Here is a 12,081-nt window from a genome sequence, read left to right on the forward strand (position 1 = left end):
AATATGCTGCCATAAATTTATATATGTTTATGAAATAAAAAAACATGAAAGTACAAAAGATCAGTTTCTCAGATTTATATTTGGAAAAGCTATGAAGTTCATGTTTGTGATAAGACTTTGTAATGTTAGAGAAAGAATAAAAATGACTTTCTTCCAGTTATGTGACATATTTAAAGTGATTCTGTCTGACACAAGATCTTTTCTCTAAGGATTCATTATATATAAACTTGATTGATGCCGGTACAAAAGACAGATTATAGTTGTCTGTGAAAAGGAACACAAAGCAATAAATATTGACTACCTTGTCTGTTGTTTAAAGGAAATTGTGATGCTTTATCTTACTATGCTTTTCCAAAAAGCTTTGCCGTTTCACATTTATACTGTGAATGTTGAATTTTTTGTTTGCATGTATTATTAAGATTGTTGATCAATTGACAAAAATACATTATTGTGATTTCAGGAAATGCTGCATTAAAAATATGCCATCAAAGTTTGAAATGCAACTTTATTTTTGCTACACCTATCTTGTTGCAATTTTGCCAATAATAAAAGCATGTAGAAAACTTCGGACTTTACATTACCCTGTCATTGTGAAAGAAATTTTATATCTATGCCAAAGTTGTTTTATCGATAGATCGATAGAATGTTTGTGGTGTAATGTCCAGTGGCAACTATTTTATTCAGTTTCACTTTGTCTTTCTGTTCATCCTTTCATTCATTTGATCTTTTGTCTGTCTGTCCTGCTTCAGGTTCAAGGTTTTTGGTCAAGGAAATTGATGTCCAACTAGTTTGAAACTTAGTACACATGTTCCCCAACATATGATTTTTCTAATTTAAATGCCAAATATGAGTTTGACCCTAATTTAACAGTCCATTGAAAATAGAAAATGATAGTGTGAATGGTGCATCCATGTCCTATAGACATATTCATGTTTTGTCTTAACATTATATTGAGATAGATTTTTTTTAATTTTAGGCCATGCTTCAAGTAGCAAGAAACCTATTCACACATTTAGGTGAGTTTACATTATTGTATGGTAAAGATATAGATAATTTTCCTTACATTAAAAGTGGGCTTTTCGAGGTGAACACCTATGGCTTACAAGCAGGCAATGGCATTGATAGAAGTCACTGTAGACCTTATGTTCCTAGAAAATTTGGCCAACAGCTCAACAACTCAGCCAGGTCAGATATGCTATTATATCATCAAATTGATGCAGTGATCGAAAAACAAGATCAGCTTGCCAATCAATTAACAGGAATGGAAGAAGTTAGAAAGCTTTCTCCAGAAAAGATGCCAAAATATCACCAACCAAAGGTGAAATCTCCAGAAAAGAGAAAACCCAGAAATCAAAGTCCAGAAAAGCATTATGGACAACCTTACACCAAAGAGAGGAGATCGTTAGACGTGGAATACTTGGAATTTACACCACTGTTGGAATCAACAAGATATAGTAAACCAGATATCATATTGGAAACTGAAGGAGCGGAGAAATCCATAGATGTTATGATATTAAAGGATGAACGTGATGGGAAAACAATCAAATTGAATCTTCTAAGGAATGAAGAAGAGGACTTTGATGACCAGGCATCAAATTACAGTGATGCTAATGAACTACCACCTATAACACCAACATATGAACGTACTGTAAGAAAATTCTTCACTCCACCTCGTCCTGATGAGTCTGTGGATCTTGATGTTGACAATGCATCATATAGAACTGCCAGAAGTCCAGTACAGTCAGTGATGTACTCAGCATGTGACGAGACAGAGAATGATGACACTGAAAATTTAGAAGATGTAGATGATGAGAATATGCCAGAGGATATCAGAAATTTCTACAACAGTATGAAAGAGACTGAAAAACAGCTAAATACCAGTTTTTCTGATACTAAAGTCTTTGATAACACTTGTAATGATGAAATGACACAACATTCGCATGTATCAGACATCGACTTTGATAAAGCTGATGCTAGACTATCTACCAGTGAACCATCACTCAGTAATATTCATGAGCAGGCTTCCTTAGCACCAGACATAACAGATAGCAAACCAGAGTTCAATGATGCATTTATTCAGGGAAGTTCCGAGTCAACACTTGCAGCTGATTCCGACATATCCATTGTCAGGAAAAAAAGTGCTGAAGATTTTGTAGATAAGGATGTATCTAAAATCAAACTTCTAGGACGTACTACTTCAGTAATTATAGAAGATGTTGATACACATCAGAAGGTCACATTGTCAATACAGGTATCAAACGCTGATTCTGCTGTCTATTCTGATGAAGATGAAAGTAACTCGACTAATCAGCTGTCCAAAACAACACAGTTTTCAACTACTGGTATAACTGAGTATATGAGAAGAATTAGTGTACCTTCTACAGAAAATATTCCTTTAGAGACAAGTAGGTCTGGTATTCACTGTTCTTGTTCATAATATTTGTGTTGGTTCATGTTCAGATATTGTTCAATTTGTTCTTGTTTGGAACATACACATTATTGCTATTTGTCCCCTATTACTAGACATCTCAAAAGTTCCCATAACATTTTTAAATCATGATAGAAAATATCTGAGGCCACAATGGAAAAGTGATTGTTGTATGATGTCTGAAGTTCAAGCAGGACAGATTTGCAAATAGTGATAAGGTGTATTCTTTTAATCTTTAGAATTGTTCTTGTTATAAATATTGTTTATTTGTTATTTTTAGAAGAGGTTCTCATTACGTTTGTTCACAGCTTTATTTCTTATGATGTTGATATTATCTTGACATTTGTGAGAAATCTATTAATATGATAATTTTTTTCCTTTCCTAATAGTTCAAACTACTTGTATTGCCATTAGGGAAATTCATTTATAAATTGTTGGTTTATGGAAATGCCATGTATGATGTAGAGAATAATCAGTTAATGATTTGAAATGCAAAATTTAACGAGATAGTTTTAGAGACAATAAATATATATATGTATGATTCATGTTTGTTCTGTTAAAGAAAATATTAATGTTTTTGTAAAGAAATTTAAATAGCAGAGAAAAATACATTTTAGTCTGGTTGCATGTTGATTTCAAAATATTTTTTGAGAATTTATTATTTTTCACACAATTGGTTTGTTCAACATAAGAATTATCACTTTAAAGTTTTTTTTATAATAAAAGCTATAAATTTTGCTGTAAAATATTAGTTCAAATATATCAAGTCAAAATGTCATTGCATTTGATGTGTGATTGGATTGGAGACATGACAATTGTGTAGGTAGTTAAGCAGTCTGGCAACATCTACCAGTGAAATAGAAAAAAATGTACTTCAATTGATGGTCATTTGTATTCATATAGGTTTTACTAAGCTATTTTATGGATAGTTCAGTTTGATAGCAAAGCAATTTGTGTAAATGTTAAGTGATTTTCAAGCTATAGTTCAATCTATGTAGAAGATTTTCATTTAGATGAGAAATTATCCATTATTTTTTATTATTGTCTAGGAGTCGAATGTACCTCTGTTAACTTGGGTCTCGATGGGTTTATTACTCTTATTCTCTGTCGTAACAATGGTGACTACATTATTTATTAATCTTTATATTTGATTTGTCTGTTACAGATGACTTAACCAAACTTCTGAGAGAAATTATGCAAGAAGCTAGAAATTTGACACAAGCTGAAAGGTAAATTAATAATCCAATAAGTGTCTTCTACGTCAGTTGAAATTAATTTAATGAGTTAACTTGGTCATGGTTCTTATTTTAGGACTTCTCCTGAAATAAAAAATAAAAGACAAAGGAATCTTTCGAGAGAAGGAAAATCCTCTTTATTTTTTTTTAGCCTTTATTTAGGTATTTCTTTTTGTTCACTACTTTTTGGCTATAGTGCAAAACTGGCTTATCATATAGTGATATCTGGCAGATAGTAAAACATCAATCAACATCAATAAACGTCCTCAGAAAAGATTGCCCACACAATGAATTTATGATCTATGATGGTCATTTTTTTTGGTCATGAACATTTGATAAAAATTGAAGAAAAAGAGTAATTACACTAAATAGATATAGAAAGATGTGGTATGAGTGCCAATGAGACAACTCTCCATCCAAAAAACAATTTATAAAAGTAAACCATTGTAGGTCAAGGTACGGCCTTCAACACAGAGCCTTGGCTCACACCGAACAGCAAGCTATAAAGGGCCTCAAAAATTAGTAATGTTAAACCATTCAAACGGAAAAATCAACGGTCTAATCTATATAAAAAATTCATTATCTTCAAGCGTATAACAACATTTCAAAATTTTTATTTGATTATTTAACAAAAATAGCAAAGAAAGGATCATATCCCTGCAACATATAAAATAAAACTAAAAAGAAAAATACTAGTGATAAAAATTGTATTTTTAGAACAGTGACAGTATATTCAAGAAAAGGTGTCAGACCACCAATTACTCCCTACAATTTAGAAAGTATGTAAAAGTAGTCCTACTCTGACACAAAATAGTGCTATTGATGTCATTGTTTACTTAAACTAACCAACAAATTTGCAGAATTGAAACTTTTAGTGAAAGGGAAATATATTTAGACCATTTTGAGTCAAATTTCACTAGTCTATGAGTTTGCGTTAAAAATTCAGGATTGATTCGCTACAGAGTACACTAATTTAAGATTTCCAGAAAACCAAGAGTGATTTTGGTAGTGTTTTCAAGATCAGAAATTTCTTATACGACTTTGAACATTGGTTAAGGTGATACATGTACAATTCAGGATATACCTGGTTTCTATGAAGTTAAACTTAAGGTAAAATATTTAGAAAGCTGTGAAAATTGCAAAATTTGGTTGAACAGATAGGGATTTTTAATTGGTGGTCTGACAACAAATACTGTCAGCTTTGCAACATTCCACAGATGTACCAGTGATAAACCAATTCATAAGATATAAATCTTGATATTATATTTTGAGTACAAATTTCAGTCCTGTATTGATTTGAGTTGTAAAAACACAACCTAACATTAGAGAAGAAAATCCTGCTAAAATATAATCCTGTTACAGATCAAGGGTCCGGAAACGGTCATATATGCCAGACATGACCGATTCAGAAACTCAAAAGTCCTAAATCATTTATTGGGATTTAGGTCAAATTTTATTTTTCAACAGAAATAATTTCGGTCATTTCTTTGAGATTGAGTTTCAAATCGCCATTTTAAACATATTTTTGTTTTGTAATCGATTTTATGTAATTAAACTGCCACTCCAGTAAAGTGTTATAATCCTGAGGGCCCTCCTAATAACTATATTAATGCCTCGGGGAGCTATTGGCTAATGATCGCTAATCTCTTTACCTGTGTTTTTAGTTCACACCTGGCTATTAATCACAAGCTCCGAACTAATATTATAAAGAAATTAAAATTCTATACCAACTGTCTTCATTATTTAGTTACTTTTCAGCTAAGACAATTGTCAATAATGATTTAAAATTAAATTAAAACTTGATTTAATTTACGTAGAAAAAAGATTTTTTTCACTACTAACATGTGTTGTGCGTGCTTTGTTTACTATGATACGCATGCCTGAAATTCTCTTCCGCAGATTTGACACTAAATCGTAAATTTAAAATGATTTCTTGCTAAATAAAGCAAGTGCAACTATTTTCATTAATATTCTTACACTATTAAAGGTAAAATATTAAAAAAAACAATGTTTTCCTGTGAATTTGATAAACAAAACTAATCCTGGAAATAAGTCTGGAATTGTTCGTTTTAGTATTGTAGCATTACATCCGGTTTGAATTTCGACTTCAGAATCGAAAGAAACGTTAAAAATCATTTTTTTCAACTGTTGCCTTCCCTTAATTGCTTTTGATCGATTTTAGGAAAATGGTAGGATAAATCATGAAGAAACGCGATGCAACAGTGAAACAAGTTCGTTGATGCTACGAGTATGAGCATACTCATGCAGTAATGAGATTTTGACAATCTGTTTTTGAAAAGGGGCACCAACTTTTATGTTATATGAAAATGACCGAAATTAGGTGAAAAAATTTCCGGATCCTTGTATCAGATGTATCATTTTAATATGATCTATTATTTTTTCAGGTGTTCAGTGTTTTTAATTGACCAAGAAGTAGATGAGCTTGTGGCCAAAGTATTTGATGGAGCTTTAGCAAATGACAACGAGGTAAGATCATCAGGAGTCTTGTCCTGACATACCTGTCAACCTGTGACGATGAAAATGCAGGTCATGACCTGCATTGAAGAATCAAATCTCAGGTCATAACGCGTACAAACTTTTTCGAGCTGAATTTTAGTATTTATGGTACATTTTCTTATAATGTATATAGACTTTGTTTTTACAAACTCATGAAAACTTTACCAGTATCTTCTTGGGTGTATGTAAGAGAAGTTTAATTTGGACTTTTGATAAAGAAGAAGGTCTGAATCATCTTAACTTAAGAAAAGGCCAATGGATGTGATTATAACAGATATCAGCATCACTTGTTAATAATTGACCCATACCTTTCTTGAAGTTTTCAGTTTATGTTTCATTTAATATGGGAGCAACACAATATGGCCTTATATCTTTTCCTTTGATCATGTTTGTTACTTGTAAATAAGTTATGGACAGTCGTAAAATGTTGAGGGATTGCAATTAAACATCATCTCACTTGAAAATAAGTAATGTGTACCCTTTAAACTTATGTACAGTCGTAAAATGTTGAGGGATTGCTATTAAACATCATCTCACTAAAATTATTAAAATCACAGCATCAACATTTAAGAAGAAAAAAACCTAGAATTTTCTGAAGGTTATTTTTTTATTGTGTTTATCTCTACAAGGACACTTTGGCCAAGTGATAAAAAAATGTCATCTTGTTGTACAAAACACATCAGTCAAACATTTCTAGAGAAGGTTGTCAGGCCATGCTTTGTCAAATAATTGCAGTCTGCACATATTGTCTACATATTTTAGTCTGTAGACTGCCATGAATGTATAGAAATGGAATAGAACCATATGAAATAGGGAAACAAAAGTTTGTTCATTTTTCACAGACAGGATCTCTGTTCAGTTACTTCTATTGGAGAGAATGGAAGAAAAGGAAAATATAACTCATTAATGTACCATTTGGCTGCTATTAAGGAAAAAAATGTTTTTATGCCCCACCTACGATAGTAGAGGGGCATAATGTTTTCTGGTCTGTGCGTCCGTTCGTCTGTTCATTCGTCCATCTGTCCGTTTGTTCGTCCGTCTATCCCGCTTCAGGTTAAAGTTTTTGGTCAAGGTAGTTTTTGATGAAGTTGAAGTCCAATCGACTTCAAACTTAGTATACATGTTCCCTATGATATGATCTTTTTAATTTTAATGCCAAATTAGAGGGTTTACCCCAATTTCACGGTCCACTGAACATAGAAAATGATAGTGCGAGTGGGGCATTCGTGTACTGGGGACACATTCTTGTTAGTGCAAATTTTAGGTATGGCAATAAAATACAAAAATGTAATTTTGATGTCAAAGATTAGATTTTGCTTTAAGGAGATTATAACTTTTGTTCTGTCTGTATGATTAGCTAAAAGGTTCTTGCATTTTATCCCCATTTTATGGTGATCATGGTAACCTGCTGTCATCAGTTCAATACTGTTGTGTAATTAGAAATATGTTACTTTTACAGGTTCAAAGTGAAATCCGAATGCCAATAACTCAGGGAATAGCAGGCCATGTAGCTACTACTGGTAAGTATATTAAATGACACTGAATGTAGTAGACCAGTATGAATAAACACATTTAAGCAGGCCCGTAGCGAGGAATTTCCAAGGGAGGGTTCGTTGGACTCGTGAACTCGCATTTAACAGTCACAATTTGAACAAAACGTTGACTTTAACAGTGCTTATTTGATTTCAAAGGGAGGTTCGTCCGAACCCCCTGAACCCCCCTGGCTACGGGTATGTTAAGCAAGAATTTCTTTCAAGTGTAAACTCCGCCCTGCCAATAAATAAAAAGAGTACCGTAAATTCTGCATGAAAATTGTGCATGCACTTAGTTTTGCTACTGTGGAGCAATAGACAAAATGTGACACAAATTTTTGCAATGTCACAACATATTGCATAAAAAAATATATCTATATTCCAGAAACTTATGTTTTATTTCCGCATACATTTTTTGACAGGTAATCTACTCAATATTAAAGATGCATATGCACATCCTATGTTTTACAGAGGAATAGATGACTCAACTGGTTTCCGTACAAGGTATTTTTTTTAACTCTTCTTATTTATAAATGACGTTGAACCAACACCTTGTAAATCTTCAATGCAATAGAATCCCTAATAATTATTACCTCCAGTATTCAGGATTGTTATAATAAAACATTAAATGTGAAGACTTTTAACTTCTTATTTTAGTATAATCATATTACTCAGGCTAAGCATTAGGATTGGTTTTTTTTATGTTTAGTGTAAATGATTGAATTCGTCTATTTATAAACTAATAAAATAATCTGAATTTTTAGCTCACCTGGCCCGAAGGGCCAAGTGAGCTTTTCTCATCACTTGTCGTCCGTCGTCGTCCGTCGTCGTCCGTCGTCGTCCGTCGTCCGTCGTCGTCCGTCGTCCGTCGTCCGTCGTCGTTAACTTTTACAAAAATCTTCTCCTCTGAAATTTTGCTGTTTTTGGTTATTATCTTGAATATTATTATAGATAGAGATAAACTGTAAACAGCAATAATGTTCAGCAAAGTAAGATCTACAAATAAGTCAACATGACCTAAATGGTCAGTTGACCCGTTTAGGAGTTATTGCCCTTTATAGTCAATTTTTAACCATTTTTCGTTAATTAAAGTAATCTTTTACAAAAATCTTCTCCTCTGAAACTACTGGGCCAAATTAATCCAAACTTGGCCACAATCATCTTTGGGGTATCTAGTTTAAAAAATGTGTGGCGTGACCTGGTCAACCAACCAAGATGGCCGCCACGGCTAAAAATAGAACAAAGGGGTAAAATGCAGTTTTTGGCTTATAACTCAAAAACCAAAGCATTTTGAGGAAATCTGACGGGATAAAAATGTTTATCAGGTCAAGATCTATCTGCCCTGACATTTTCAGATGAATCAGTCAATCGGTTGTTGGGTTACTGCCCCTGAATTGGTAATTTTGAGGAAATTTTGCTGTTTTTGGTTATTATCTTGAATATTATTATAGATAGAGATAAACTGTAAACAGCAATAATGTTCAGCAAAGTAAGATCTACAAATAAGTCAACATGACCAAAATGGTCAGTTGACCCGTTTAGGAGTTATTGCCCTTTATAGTCAATTTTAACAATTTTTCATAAATTAAATTAATCTTTTACAAAAAATCTTCTCCTCTGAAACTACTGGGCCAAATTAATCCAAACTTGGCCACAATCATCTTAGGGGTATTTAGTTTAAAAAATGTGTGGCGTGACCTGGTCAACCAACCAAGATGGCCACCACCACTAAAAATAGAACATAGGGGTAAAATGCAGTTTTTGGCTTATAACTCAAAAACCAAAGCATTTTGAGGAAATCTGACATGGGATAAAAATGTTTATCAGGTCAAGATCTATCTGCCCTGAAATTTTCAGATGAATCGGTCAATCCGTTGTTGGGTTGCTGCCCCTGAATTGGTAATTTTGAGGAAATTTTGCTGTTTTTGGTTATTATCTTGAATACTATTATAGATAGAGATAAATTGTAAACAGCAATAATGTTCAGCAAAGTAAGATCTACAAATAAGTCAACATGACCAAAATGGTCAGTTGACCCCTTTAAGAGTTATTGCCCTTTATAGTCAATCTTTAACCATTTTTCATAAATCTAAGTAATCTTTTACAAAATCTCCACTGAAACTACTAGGCCACAATCATCTTTGGGGTATCTAGTTTGAAAAATGTGTCCGATGACCTGGCCATTCAACCAAGATGGCCGCCACGGCTAAAAATAGAACATAGGGGTAAAATGCAGTTTTTGGCTTATAACTATGAATTCAAAGCATCTAGAGCAAATCTGACAAGAAGTTAAATTGTTAATCAAGTCAATATCTATCTGCCCTGAATTTTTCAGATGAATTTGACAACTGGTTGTTGGGTTGCTGCCCTCCAATTGGTAATTTTTAAAGAAATTTTGCCGTTTTTGGTTATCTTGAATACTATTATAGATAGCGATAAACTGTAAACAGCAATAATGTTCAGCAAAGTAAGATCTACAAATAAGTCAACATGACCTAAATGGTCAATTGACCCCTTAAGGAGTTATTGCCCTTTATAGTCAATTTTTAACAATTTTCATTAGTTTGGTAAATATATGTAATTTAAATTTTTACCAAATATAGTTCTCTGTTACTAATGGGCAAAGTTCATTATAGATATAATTGTAAGAAGCAAAATCGTCCAGTAAAGTAAGAACTTCAAACACATCACCATCACCAAAATACAATTTTGTCATGAATCCATTTGTGTCCTTTGTTTAATATGCACATAGACCAAGGTGAGCGACACAGGCTCTTTAGAGCCTCTAGTTATAGAATCTTGAAATCAGCATCTAAATAATTTTACCCAGTAATATAGATTACAACTTCCTTTGTAGGAACATCCTGTGCTTCCCAATTAAAAACGAAACTGGTGAGTACAAGGATAATATAAAATATGCTAATGAGAAAAGAAGTTTCCTGGCAGACATATGTTTGTTTCTGCCATGACATTTCACTGACCTTTCAGTCTTAAAACTTTAATCAGTTTGTTGATTTCTTAGTCTTTAGTACAATAATCATACACAAATGTTTCATGACTGTAAATCCTTGTCTTTGAGATTTAAGAATGCACAGGTCTTTGAAATACACATACCACCATGTTATTTATTATAGCATTTGTGTGTGAGGTTCTTAAAATTTGAACTCTACATACAAATATTTGTTCTAGTCGAAAATAAAAATAATTTTCTTGTTTTTGGAAAGATATAGTTTGTGATCAAATCTACACCAGTTATAAAAACACCTTGAAAATAAATTTGGTTTACATGGTGGTCTCGCTACAAATCTGTAGCTCATGAAATGTAAATAAAAAATAGCAGAAAGAAGCATACAAATCCTGAAACTTGTCATTTTTTATTTGCTCAGGACTTGAAATGAATGGTTTGTAGATAATGTGTTAGGAGTAGCTCAGCTTTGTAATAAAATGAATGGTCCATATTTTACCACCTTTGTTTTGTAGATAATGTGTTAGGAGTAGCTCAGCTTTGTAATAAAATGAATGGTCAATATTTTACCACCTTTGTTTTGTAGATAATGTGTTAGGAGTAGCTTAGCTTTGTAATAAAATGAATGGTTTGTAGATAATGTGTTAGGAGTAGCTCAGCTTTGTAATAAAATGAATGGTCCATATTTTACCACCTTTGTTTTGTAGATAATGTGTTAGGAGTAGCTCAGCTTTGTAATACAATGAATGGTCCATATTTTACCACTTTTTTTGTAGATTATATATGTGTTAGGAGTAGCTCAGCTTTTGTAATAAAATGAATGGTCCATATTTTACCACCTTTGTTTTGTAGATAATGTGTTAGGAGTAGCTTAGCTTTGTAATAAAATGAATGTTTTGTAGATAATGTGTTAGGAGTAGCTCAGCTTTGTAATAAAATGAATGGTCCATATTTTACCACCTTTGTTTTGTAGATAATGTGTTAGGAGTAGCTCAGCTTTGTAATAAAATGAATGGTCCATATTTTACCACCTTTGTTTTGTAGATAATGTGTTAGGAGTAGCTCAGCTTTGTAATACAATGAATGGTCCATATTTTACCACCTTTTTTTGTAGATTATATATGTGTTAGGAGTAGCTCAGCTTTTGTAATAAAATGAATGGTCCATATTTTACCACCTTTGTTTTGTAGATAATGTGTTAGGAGTAGCTCAGCTTTGTAATAAAATGAATGGTCCATATTTTACCACCTTTGTTTTGTAGATAATGTGTTAGGAGTAGCTCAGCTTTTTAATAAAATGAATGGTCCATATTTTACTACCTTTGTTTTGTAGATAATGTGTTAGGAGTAGCTAAGCTTTGTAATAAAATGAATGGTCCATATTTTACCACCTTTGTTTTGTAGA

The 12,081-nt window shown here is 32.6% G+C and overlaps 1 protein-coding gene across 10 annotated transcripts in view; it reads left to right on the forward strand.

The window, feature by feature from the left end:
• The window catches only part of LOC139485571 (cGMP-dependent 3',5'-cyclic phosphodiesterase-like), a 114,429-nt gene that overhangs the window by 76,942 nt on the left and 25,406 nt on the right, over positions 1-12,081 (forward strand). For 5 of the 10 annotated variants that reach the window (XR_011655341.1, XR_011655342.1, XM_071270165.1 and 2 more), the window contains 6 exons: positions 977-1,016; positions 3,594-3,657; positions 6,069-6,150; positions 7,640-7,700; positions 8,135-8,216; positions 10,570-10,604. Coding sequence is in view for 8 of the 10 variants with exons in the window: in XM_071270165.1 (XP_071126266.1) it covers positions 977-1,016; positions 3,594-3,657; positions 6,069-6,150; positions 7,640-7,700; positions 8,135-8,216; positions 10,570-10,604 (364 nt within the window). In the remaining 2 variants the exon portion in view is untranslated. Of the gene's footprint in view, positions 1-976; positions 2,406-3,593; positions 3,658-6,068; positions 6,151-7,639; positions 7,701-8,134; positions 8,217-10,569; positions 10,605-12,081 lie in introns of all 10 variants that reach the window. The other 5 variants (XM_071270160.1, XM_071270158.1, XM_071270157.1 and 2 more) reach the window with 1 other exon arrangement.

Source organism: Mytilus edulis, chromosome 8 (assembly GCF_963676685.1).
Source record: "Mytilus edulis chromosome 8, xbMytEdul2.2, whole genome shotgun sequence".
In the NCBI taxonomy this organism is placed as follows: domain Eukaryota; kingdom Metazoa; phylum Mollusca; class Bivalvia; order Mytilida; family Mytilidae; genus Mytilus; species Mytilus edulis.